The 12,819-nt window shown below is 36.1% G+C and overlaps 1 protein-coding gene across 1 annotated transcript in view; it reads right to left on the bottom strand.

The window, feature by feature from the left end:
• The window catches only part of dbh (dopamine beta-hydroxylase (dopamine beta-monooxygenase)), a 32,129-nt gene extending 19,514 nt beyond the window's left edge, over positions 1-12,615 (bottom strand). Inside the window, exons 1-4 of the mRNA XM_056466960.1 lie at positions 12,149-12,615; positions 7,832-7,978; positions 5,462-5,719; positions 3,639-3,815 (exon numbers count right to left, since the gene is read on the bottom strand). Of these exons, the coding sequence (XP_056322935.1) occupies positions 3,639-3,815; positions 5,462-5,719; positions 7,832-7,978; positions 12,149-12,475 (909 nt within the window). The 5' untranslated portion in view covers positions 12,476-12,615. The remainder of the gene's footprint in view (positions 1-3,638; positions 3,816-5,461; positions 5,720-7,831; positions 7,979-12,148) is intronic.
• Between the last annotated feature and the right edge of the window lie 204 nt (positions 12,616-12,819).

The following is a 12,819-nucleotide window of genomic DNA, read 5'->3' on the forward strand; positions in this document are numbered from 1 at the left end:
TCACAAGGCATTAAAAACATTTAAAAACGAAATGATGAGGAAAAAAATAAAAGACTAACTGCAGCCGACGGAAGAAAAACATCTAAATTTTGCTACATAATCTCATCTCTCCAGCTTGACATTGGCAGCTAGCAGAACACATGATTTGTGTTCGTTTTACTTCCATGTAATCTTATTGGAGGCCTCTCTCTCTCTCCCTCTCCCTCTCTATATCTCTCTCCAAGCTCAGCATCGCTCCTTGGCTCCATAACTGATTTATCAGGACGCCTCTGCTTTCAGATTGGCTCACAGCTCTGCTCAAAACCATGACTGGCACCTACCTAGAGTGGGCGAATTGGCACAGATAAAGCCCATCTGTATGTTTGCCTCCTAAAATGGACTTCTAAAGATGCTCATAATCATATGTTCTGTTTTTAGCCTGCAAACTTAGCGGTAAAGATGGAGAAGCCGATGTAGAAAGTGACCTCTGTGGATATACTTCATGATGAAACACTGTGAAACATTGAAAGCACATGTAACCTCTCCGGTTTTACTTGCCCTGATCCGAGTGGGATTCAAACCGGCATCCATGGGAAGTGGGTGCAACAGAGTGGCGCAATACAATGATGCTAAAGACTGCACGGTCTATTGTGCTCCTTGAGGCCAGGGGATTGCGGTATCTCAACTTTGGCATCGGAGGCAGTGCACTTACATGGACTCTAAAAATCACAACTGATTTTGGATACATCCACCCTCTAAACCTTATTCCCCTCTTGTTTTATTCGTCCTACTCAAAGCAGGATTTGAACCAGTATCTATCTAGGCACAGGAGGCAGTGCACTTGCAAGGATACCGCATTACACTCACCCACTTAAAAACTCACTTACCATCGTTACTACTGACCCCACTCAAAACAGGAATGGAACCAGCATCTAAAGGGTTAGTTGGTCGAAAAAATTTAAGTTATATTATTAAATACCCACATGTCATTCCAATTCCCTGAGACCTTTGTTCATCTTCAAAACACAAATAAAGATATTTCAGGTGAAATCCAAGACCTCTCTTGTCCTCTATAGATAGAAATGGTCCTGACACAAAGTCCAGAAAGGTACCAAAAAACATCACCAAAACAGTCCATGTGTCTTTAGTGGATCAATTGGAATACTTTTGTGCGCACATTAAACAAAAATAAGGACTTAATTCAACAGTTTCTTCTCCTCAATGTCAGTATAGGGTGCAAATTCATGAGCACTCTTTTGAACGTGCAACCTATTCCGATTAAACATCTGAAGACAACTGAGGGTTTTTTGGTATCTTTCTGAAAATCAGGTCCATTGCTGTCTATAGAGGACCAGGGAGTTCTTGGATAAGCCACATTTAATCTAAGATATCTGAATTTGTGTTCTGATAATGAATGATGGTCTCTGGTGGTTGGAACCACAAGTAATTATTAACAAAATGGTTACTTTTTGGTGAACTACCCCTTTAAGCATAGGTCACCAATTTCTATCCTGGAGGGCCGGTGTTCCTGCAGAATTTAGCTCCAACTTGCCTCAGCACACCTGCCTGGAAGCATCTACAGGGTGGGCCATTTATATGGAAACACCTTAACAAAATGGGAATGGTGGGTGATATTAACATCCTGTTTGTGGCACATAAGTATATGTGAGGGGGCTCATGAAAGAATAAAGTTACATTAAAACCAAGCACACTATTGTTTTTCTTGTGAAATTCCCAATAAGTTTGATGTGTCACATGACCCCCTTCCTATTGAAAAAACAAAAGTTGGATCCAAGATGGCGACTTCAAAATGGCCACCATTGTCACCACCAATCTTAAAAAGTTTGCCCCCCTCAAATATACTAATGTGCCACAAACAGGGCGTTAATATCACCAACCATTCCCATTTTATTAAGGTGTATCCATATAAATGGCCCACCCTGTAGTATGACTAATAAGACCCTGATTAGCTTTTTCAGGTGTGTTTGATTAGGGTTGGAGCTAAACTTTGCAAGACACCGGCCCTCCAGAACCGAGTATAGTGAGCCCTGCCTTTTAACATTGTTGTGAGATTGTTGACAAAGGGCTACAAACTGCAGCTGCACTTACCCTTATTGACCTATTTGTTTAAATTTAGCCTGCTCCAAGCTAAAGGAATGAGGTTTACCTACACAAATCTTACTCTGCCCTCCATTACACTCAAACCCTAAACCTCACTCCCATCTGGGTGAAGGCACCAATGTATCCCCTCCGATATTACTCCACTCAAGGCAGGGTTTAGACCCCTCTGGTTTCACCCACTATAAACTGTGATGCAATTGGGCTTCTCCAGTATGGGAAATGGGTGTGCAATCAATGGGGTTTGCTCCTATAAAACTCACTTCCCTTCAGATCTACTTTTATGGGGAAGTGTGGTCCCATAAAACTTGCTTCCCTTCAAGTCTACGAAAACTCATTTCTATTCAGGCCTACTAGACCCACTCCAAAAAGGATTCAGACTAGAATCCCAAGCATGGTAGTTTGGCATGCTTAAAGGGATGATAAAAACCACAGCCTCTAGCGCACTTCTTAAAGTCAACACAATGATGTTTTCCCTCATAGCTCTTACTAGCTGGTCTCTGTTACTCTCAACCCTAAACCTCAGTTCAATCAGGGTCATGGCACCAATGTATCCCTTACACTTCTAATTACCTGATTCTATGTTCCATTCAATCAGTTTCTCTGGTGTGGGAAGTGGGTACACCAACAAGGACAATAAAAACTGTAGCCTATAGTGCAGGGGTGCCCAATCCTGTTTCTGGAGATTTACCCTCCTGCAGAGTTCAGCTGCAACCTTGATAAAACACACCTCTCTGCAATTACCAGGTGCTCCTTCAGATCTGACTTAGTTGATTTAGTTGTGTTTGATCAGGGTTAAAGCTGAACTCTGCAGGAAAGTAGATCTCCAGTAACAGGATTGGACATCCTTCCCTAGTGCATCTCTTAAAGTCAAAGGAAATATGTTTACCTATACAGCTCTTACTACCTGATCTCTGTTACTCTCATCCTCTAAACCTCACTCCCATCCAGGTCATGGTTCCAATTTAACCTGTACACTTCTAATTACATGGCTTTATGCACAATTCAAACAGGTTTCTGTGGTATTAGAATATGGGCACACTAACAAGGACATTATAGACTGTAGACAAACTTGGTCCTGGAGGGCCATTGTCTTACAGAGTTTAGCTCCAACCCTAATCAAACACGCCTGCATCTAGCTTTCTAGTAATCTTGAAGACACTGATTAGCATGTTCAGGTGTGTTTCTTTAGTGTTCGAGCAAACTCTGCTGGACATCGGCCCTCCAGGATCAAGTTTGCCCAACCCTGCCTATGAATCTGTTCCTAGTGAACTTTGTCAAGCCCTGGAATTTTGGAAATGAGGTTTACCAGCGCAGTTCCAACTAGCAAAAGAATGAAGAGTGTTATTCAAACCACCTTTTAGATCCCTTTTTTTACTTATTTTGGAAAATCATATCATTTGTGTTCCACAGAAGCAAACAAGCCATGTAGGTTTAAACTAATAGTGACTTAATGATAACCAAATTTCTATTATTGAGAGAACAGTTAATTATAATTATATTTAATTGTATACACTGTTCAAATAGAGTAGCTTGCGTACCTCTGCTCCCATGGCCCAGGCAGCCAGAACATGTCTGCAATAATTAAGATTGCGTGGCTTCATCTTTGAATCGCAGGAACCACTGTACTGAGGTACGATATCCATCTGGGGGGAGCATTCGAACACTTCAATGTGATGAACAATGGCTTCATTACCAGGAGTGATCACAGACTCGTACTGCAAAAAGAACAACACGAATTTGTTTATAGAATTAATAACCAAGCAGGAGATAAACTAATTTTGAAAAAACATCTGAAACAAGACTGGTGCAAAGGTCTATTGCATCCATCCATGTTTACATAGGCTACATCAGAAATTGCAAACTTCTCTACTATGCAGGGAACAAATTTAGTGCAATATGTGACTATAGAAGTATCATAATACTTGCAAAAAATTCACAAAAATGTCCAGAGAACCTGTTACTTGCGGTGAGATTCTGAAATGTGCTCATATGGTTGATACTTAACTATATCGTGCTGACATTGGACTGGATCTACAGTATGAACAGCGGTGATACAACTGATTCTGTTATGCAAGTCACATGATAATGACAACATGTCAAATATTTTTCTGTGTTGGAGAAGTCATTCATTCATTCATTCATTTTCTTTTCGGCTTAGTCCCTTTATTAATCTGGGGTCGCCACAGCGGAATGAACCGCCAACTTATCCAGCACTTGTTTTATGCAGCGGATGCCCTTCCAGCTGCAACCCGTCACTGGAAAACACATACACACTTATTCACACACATATACGTACACAATGGACAATTTAGCCTACCCAATTCACCTGTACCGCATGTCTTTGGACTGTGGGGGAAACCGGAGAACCTGGAGCACCCGGAGGAAACCCACGCGAACGCAGCGATAACATGCAAACTCCACACAAAAACACCAACTGACCCAACCGAGGCTCGAACCAGTGACCTTCTTGCTATGAGGCAACAGCACTACCTACTGCACCATTGCGTCGCCCTGGAGAAGTCATTGCTTGTTCAAATAAGTTCCTATACTAAAGAGAGTATGTCAATGTCTAGCCAGCGTCTAAAGACAATGTTATTTTAATGTCCAATAACAACGTCCAATCACGTTGATATTTGGTTGATTTTAGGTTGTGTTGGAAGGTGACCAAAATCCAACATCTGATATGTGTCATAGTGGTAACGTCCACACAATGTCAAGGTGTAACATTATTATATTGACATTGATATTTGGTTGATTTTAGGTCGATTTTAGGTTGGACACTGGACATTGACGTCAGCCTGACGTTGGGTTCTGACTTCAACCCGAATTTTCATTTCCAAACAAATCCAACGTCCCCATGACGTTGGGGTACAACTCCAATGTGACATCATGTTGACATCCTGTGCCTGCAGAGTATGTTGGTAGATTGGTATGTGTTGGTGTAGTGTGAAATGGCCTTCAAACACAAGAATAGGTTCTACATCATGCATTTAAGGTCACTGAATCAGTGGTACATTGTTGTTCCTTCATTGTGAGGCAAACCAAACCCTTTCCAAAACCTTCACCCTCTCTGTTCTTCTCTGGTGGAATGAGCTGCCAACCTTCATGTAAAACCCTGAAACCATCACATCTAAAGAAGCAGCTGAAGAACTCTTCCACAAGCACTTTACCACCAACGCACACATACTTAGTCTAATTATTTTCAGATTCAGTTTCCATAACCCCACACTTACAACAGCGTTTTACTGAAGAGCATTATAATTGGTCAAAGTACCTCATATGCTTCAATTATATAGGTACAACATCTCTGAAAGATCACATAGAAAGGTTATTTGTAATGTGCGAGCGGCTCTCAAGTTACCATGACAATGTGGTTCTTGGGCATATTTGGCGGGAGCTGATAGATATGGCACCAGTAAGTGGTCTCCTGTGTGGGGATGATGACATCAGGGGCCAGGACCTCCAAAGTGCGCACGTCTTTCGGGAGACGGGGGGACAGGGTGTCTGGACGCAGGAGCAGGACTCGCTGGATGCCAGGCTGGAGACGGGATATATTGAGCTCATGCAATGATAGGATGGGATGCTGCAGCATGGCGTAGATAATGTGGACAGTGCCTTCCTGGAAAGAATTTATTATTATCTTTAGTAAACAGTTGAGTTTTACCATTTTTTAATCCATTTAATTTCTCTCAGAATCTGTTGAAAGCACTTTTAGCTTAGCTTAGCATAATTCCTGGAATAGGATTAGATCATTAGCATCTTGCTCAAAATTTTCAAAAAAGAATTTTCATCATTTTCTTAAAACTTGACTTTAGCCTAGCAACTAATTTCCAATCGGTCTTAGTACTCAATGTATCTACAGAATAGTCAAGCTACATAGAATAGTCAAGGTTAAATGGGAAAACTATCGACCATTATGCTGCTAATGGTCTAATCCTACCTAACTCTAAAGGACTTGTACAATGAGGTTTCCAAAAAAGTGATTGTTTTTTTGGTGTACTTAAAGTTATTCTTTGTTCTGGGGTACAAGGAAGGAGAAATAACAGTAACAAACATCATGCCATACTGTTGAGAGAGGTGTCTTTTTAAATTTTTAAATATGTACTCTTTTGCAGCCTTGAGCCACACCTACCTATTGTGTCATCGCCATGGACCAATGGAAGGTTGAAAATGTCTACCAGCCAAAACTAACTTTTTAGTTAACTTTTTAGGGGCCTTTATGTCTAAATCAGATGATAGACTGAATGTTAATGATGATCATACAGTGTTGAGGTAACTCTTTATAAGTAATGCACGTTACGTAATAATATTACTTTTCCAAAGTAACAAGTAATATAATGCATTACTTTTAAAAATAAGTAATATTATTTGAGTAACTTCTAAAAAAATGTAACGCAAGTCACTTTTTACTTTGCTTATTTGCCTTTAAAAAACATATTGCGGAATAAAAATGACCTTAGGTTGAATCACGCACTCAATGAGAGAGTGTGCTGTGAGGGAACAGACAGTCGACTGGCACTCATCATCATCAGGTCTCTTTTTTCACAGCAGTTGAGTCAGTGTACTGTTCTAGTAACCGAATAACTCAGGGTATGGGTTTATTTCGAGTCAGTGGGAGTATCTGGTATGTTAATACTTTCTGATGACGCAAACCATTTCACGACAACTCTGTTCAATTTAATGAACTGATTCAATCAGTTCATTTAGAAGATCCGATTCATTCCCGAATTGCCCGTCATCACTACAGACAGTCAGAATGGCAGGCTGGAGACTTCAATTTTTGCAATGGATTCTTGTTATTTTGAACTCATTGAAGAAAGTGGATTGGAAAAGAAGTGGATTGTTGTTAAGTGTAGATTATGTGTATGTAAAAATGTTGCGAAAACTGGTTTCGAAGCACTACACCTGCACCCCACCTCCAAGTAAACAACAAATGATTGACATCAGTTCACGTTCTCCAGGTAAAACAATTAATTCGACTAAACTAATGAATGGTTATTGCTTTTGTTGTTGATTTAATGTATAAAGCTCAAAGATTTATTTTGATCTGGGGATGCTTTTTATCATCTTACTGTTCATTTTGTTATATAACATTTTAAAGGTTTAAAATCAGTTTGTGCCTTAATAAATTATTTCTTGTTAGTACTCTTAGGTTTTATTACAATCTTTATCTCAATGTACCGTGAATATATATGCATGTATAGCTCTGGGTTCAGAAAATTCTCAAAATATAATTTAATCTTAGGTTAGGATAGGTTGGTTATATAGGTGGTTTTTAAATGCAGAGCTTCTCAATAAAAAAGATGAAAAAACACCTGCTGAAATAGGTCAAACCTCAGCCAGGTAAGGAAAAGTAACTCAAAAGTTATATAACGCATAACTTTCCATAAAAAGTAACGTAACTAGTTACTTTTTTAGAGGAGTAACTCAATATTGTAATGCACTTTCAAAAGTAACTTTCCCCAACACTGGTCATATACAGAAAAGTGCAGCATGTACATTTATCAAAATATCCATTTTTTAGTTTTATGATAGAAAGTAAGTAACATGGATTTTGACCATCATGGATGTGAATATATAAATAAAAAAAGCCCTTTTAACACATTTTATTTCACTATAAATACTGAATGGAACAAAAGTTCCTTATTGTTGATTTCAATATTATCAAGTGCTTTGTCCTACCTCTGTCCTTTATATCTGCTATTCTACTTTGAGATGTTCAGTACCGTGCCTCTATAATGTAGTCGTGTGGGTCACAGGTGCTGAATGATCTTTTGAAGAGTAGAAAGAAGCCTTCAGTGGACTGATGAGTCTCCAGCAGCTGATAGTCCTGCTGAGTGTCCAGCATCACTCGGCCTTCACTGTCACTCCACGCATCCTAAGAATATTAAAAGCAATCATAAAAACATCAAAGAGTGTATTTGTTTCTCTATTCAAGTACTACCATTCATAAAGGTCCTTTCCAGATTTAAAAAAATCTATTCTGCTTAACAATACATTTATTTGATTTAAAATAACAGCAATATTTCTAAAAAAAAAAAAAAATTAATAACTCTGAATATATGGTAAAATGTAATTTAATGATACAGTAAGATGACAAAGCAGAATTTTTAACAAATTTACTCCAACCTTAAATGTCACATGATATTTTAGAAATTACTGTACTATGGTGATTTTTAATAGTTTTTTAAACAAAGAAATAATTAACTCATCAGCATATATGAACTCTTGTGAACTGATAAACTACTATAGTATACTTTAGTTTTCATTCTATTAAACTGTGCTGTATAATATACCCTATTGCAGATATTAGTACAGTATGTAATTTGTAATTAGTTTGTATTAGCCTATAGTTAATAATTATTTACTATAGTTAATATTATTAATATTTACTATAGTTAATTCTTGTACTTTACTATAGTATGTAGTGTAGTAGTGTGCCAAAAATGTGTGAAGAATAATTTACTTCAAAATTGTCAGATTTTCATATTCTTTGATTCAAATTAAAGTTTCTAATATGATTAACCTCATAGCTTTGGTTTTGTTCTTAAAATGCTAACACAGATATTTGCATAGTAGCCTATTAAAAGGTAGACTGAGTACATAGAGACTCTTTTTGCTTTTTTTAATCACTACACAAAAACTAGATGCTGAATTTGTGAATTTTGATGTGATATTTCTTTTGACTGTGTACTAAAATATTACAAATTGATTATGGCTATACTTTCCACAATTAGGCCAAAAGCATAAGGTGGATTTTTGTCTCAACGGTACCTACAGAGAGTACAGTTAAAACACCCTAAATGGACATAACTTATCCAGCATATGTTTTGCACAGCGGAAGCCCTTCCAGCTGCAACCCATCAATGGGAAACACCTATAAAATCTCATTCAGACACATACACTATGAACAATTTAGTTTACCCAATTCACCCATACTGCATGTCTTTGGACATATGGGGAAACCCACGCGAACACAGGGAGAACATGCAAACTCCACACAGAAATGCCAACTGACCCAGCAGAGGCTTGAACCAGCGATCTTCTTGCTGTGAGGCGACAGCGATACCCTGCGTCACCTATTATTTTATTTACTTCTTTAAAATTTTTCCATTTCATTACGATCAATAATAATTCTAAACGAACCACCAACCATTTTTCAGCCCTACAATGTTCTGACTTGCTGTCTGTAACTCTTCTCCTTGACATCCGCTGTGGGAGGAAGGGCGAGCGGCTGGCCATACAACATTTATTCAAAACGGACCAAACAGTACCGTCCAAAGGCAAAATAATGAAATAAATCATTTATAATGAATGAAGAAGGGGCCTTGACACGCGTCTGACCTTCTACTTTTCAACCACTTTATTTGGGGCGCGGCAGACGTGAGCTGTTGCCGATGATGGGAAGGAGTTTTGCGCTGAGCTGCTGAACTGGAAATGGACGAGCGTGTGGGTGTCCTGACTGTAGACCAGCAATCATAACAACATCCATAAAGAAAGACTCTTCAGACTGATAGAGAGAGGCTGTTCTGACGCTGAGGTTAGACATCCGTTATCTGTTGTTCATTAACAAATAAAGCCTGTCAAAGCTCAGCCAAAATAAAAATTAAATGTTTATGATTTACTCAAGATTAATTGTTCACAATAATCTGTACTTTGTTCCTTGTGTGAACAAAAACTGAATATCCTACATTTTAAGCATAATTTACTGACGACACTCATTAAAATGCTATTTGGTGTAGGCTAATGACAGTATATGTAAAAATGAAGAGAGCGCTTGAAAAATATTCGTTTTTACATGATTTTTCTGGTATGCTGAATTGTAATTTTATTTTATTTTATTTTTAATAAATGTCTGTTAACATTTCTTTTGAAAAATCATATATAAGTTTGGGGTCAGTAGGATTTTAAATGTTTTAAAATAAGCTTCTCCTGCTCACGGATGCTGAATGTATTTAATAAAAAATACAGTACAAATTAAAAAAATGGAAGATGTTATTACACTTTAAAATAACTGTTCAAAAGTAGCTTATCATTTAATTTAATAAATTATTCCAGTGATTTTAAAGATGAATTTACTCCAGATTCATTACTCCAGTCTTCAGAGTCACATGATTCTTTAGAAATCACTCTAATATGAATTATTATTATTATATTATACTATATAATACTATTATTATGAATGGTAATAGTAATAAAAGCAATGATGACTGGAGTAATAATTTTCTTTGAAACTACATACAATAAAAAAGCAGTTATGTAAAAATTTTAATAAATATTTAACAATTTAACATTTTATTTTAGATTTAATAAATGCTGCCTTGATCAACAGAATAATTTTCTTTAAAAAAATAAAAATAAAAATGATAAAAACCAGACCCCAAACCTTTGTCCAGTAATATACATATTGTCATTTAGAGCATCCTTTATTTAGCCCTTTTGCCAAAAAAAAAAAAAAAAAAAACACAATGGGTCCAAATAACAAATCTTTTCATTTTTTATTATTGAATATTTGGGTTATTCCCAATCACTGACTTCTTATATTTTCTTAAAAAATGTTCTTAAATTTTCCATAAACGTTATTATACTGTACAGGATTAAAAATATCTAAACAGCTTTACAGATTTAAACAAAAATCTAAAATTTTGCCAAGCAATAAATTATAAATACAGAGAAAATGTGCATTATAAATATATATATATATATATATATATATATATATATATATATATATATATATATATATATATATATATATATATATAGTCACCCTGGAATTAAAAGGTTCTCTCTGCATTCTGAATGATTTTGAGATATTGAGCTTCAAAGTTTTTGCATTCCATAGCAAACAGTATGTGTGTAATTTTGTTTTGAGTCTTAAAATGTAAACAACTTATAAAAAAACATCCCATAATGTAAATAAGTTGTCATTTAATAAGAACATTATGTCAATAACTCAATTTTGACAAAAATGTCAGAGAGAAGGTGACTATATATATATATATATATATAAAACAGATATATATTTATTAAAATAATATTTTAATCACAGATTATCTTTAGAAATGGAAAATAATACATTAAAATTCATGCAAAATATTGCAATAAAAAACTACAACAGTTCAACAAAATTGTGTTTTTGCTTCTCTTGATTTTTGCTATTTTTGAAAATTTGTATTTAACATTTTTCCGTAACATATAATTTTGGGTGTTGTTTTGTAAGTTATTTTGTTAGATAAGCTCCAGATTTGGCTCCAATACTCACTAATCTATAGTATATGCGCAAATATAATATTGTATAGTTTCCTATTAAAATGTTAATTTAAATGAGAGATTTGTGGGGGCTGTACTTATATATGCTGAGCACTGTATATACCAAGTTATTTAATATCATTTACTTTGTTGCTATCCTTTATACCAATAAATAACAATACATGTTTCCAGTTTTTATTTGCAAAAAACTTTTCATTATTGCTAATTTAATATTTTGTGTTATCATATATATATATATATATATATATATATATATATATATATATATATATATATATATATATATATATATATATATATATATATATTTATTTATTTATTTATTTATTTATTTATTTATTTTATTTCTTTATTTTTTTTTAAAGCATCGGTCAGAATATGTATTGTTTCATTTTTAAATAAATATATCTGTTACACTTGATGATGAAACCAATTTCACCCATATTTTGACATTTAATTTTACTAAGTGTTATTTGAAACATTAAAGTAGACCCTTCCATTTAATATGCCTTTTGTAAATTGAATTTGATCACCATACAATAAAGGTCAACGGGGTTCAAAACAACCTTCAACAAAAACAAAGTTCAAACTAATTCTTATATTTTTAATGTAATTTAAACCAAAGCTCAAACTGACACCAGCCTCCATATAATTTTTCTGCACATCTTAAATACATATTTTGCAAAAGCACGTAATCCTACACCATCCCTGAAGCTGATTTCCAGCACACACACCAAAAACTATGATAAAATCTAACTGTATGAACTACTCTTACCCCAAAATAGGATTTGTGACCGTCATCCCACAGAATCACCAAATCAGCATTCGTAGGCTCTCCGCGATCAGACATGCCCAGAATAATGCCATGATGAAGCCCTTTGACTTTGACCTCCAGCAAAACCTCCTGCTTGGGATAACTGATGTTCCAGGACAGTTCCAGCTGCCCTGATGGATCCAGCGGGATATGATAGGCCAGAGCGGGTCTGGATTGGCCCGCAGGAGCCTGGTAGGATGCCACCAAAAGCACCACCACAGTGGCTAAAACGGTCAGGTACATCAGGGTTACGTCTTGGAGCCGAAGGTCTTTGTTTAGAAGTCGCATTATTGAAAGCCTTTCTGAGTTTTTCCTTGGTAGTAAGGGCTTCCCTAAACAGATTCTCTCATCTCAGGTTGTTAAGGCTTATGTTTACGGTCTTTATTGCTTTGTCGTCTTTTGATAAGACTTAGGTCCTGTTTGTCCTAATGTTGGTCCACTTCTGTTGGCTGCGGACTCTCTCTGGCTTTTAAGAGCACAACCCTGTGACAGCTTCTGCTTTATCCTGGCTAATTTTATTAGCTGGTTAACGAAAATTCAATTGTTTATTTTGCCCTCCGGTCAAACTTTTTACCGACATCTGCTTGTTGTGAGTGAGAAGGGCAGATTTCCGCCACTTTATCTTTTCCATT

The sequence above is a fragment of the Danio aesculapii genome, chromosome 10 (assembly GCF_903798145.1).
Source record: "Danio aesculapii chromosome 10, fDanAes4.1, whole genome shotgun sequence".
NCBI classification, from domain to species: Eukaryota; Metazoa; Chordata; class Actinopteri; order Cypriniformes; family Danionidae; genus Danio; species Danio aesculapii.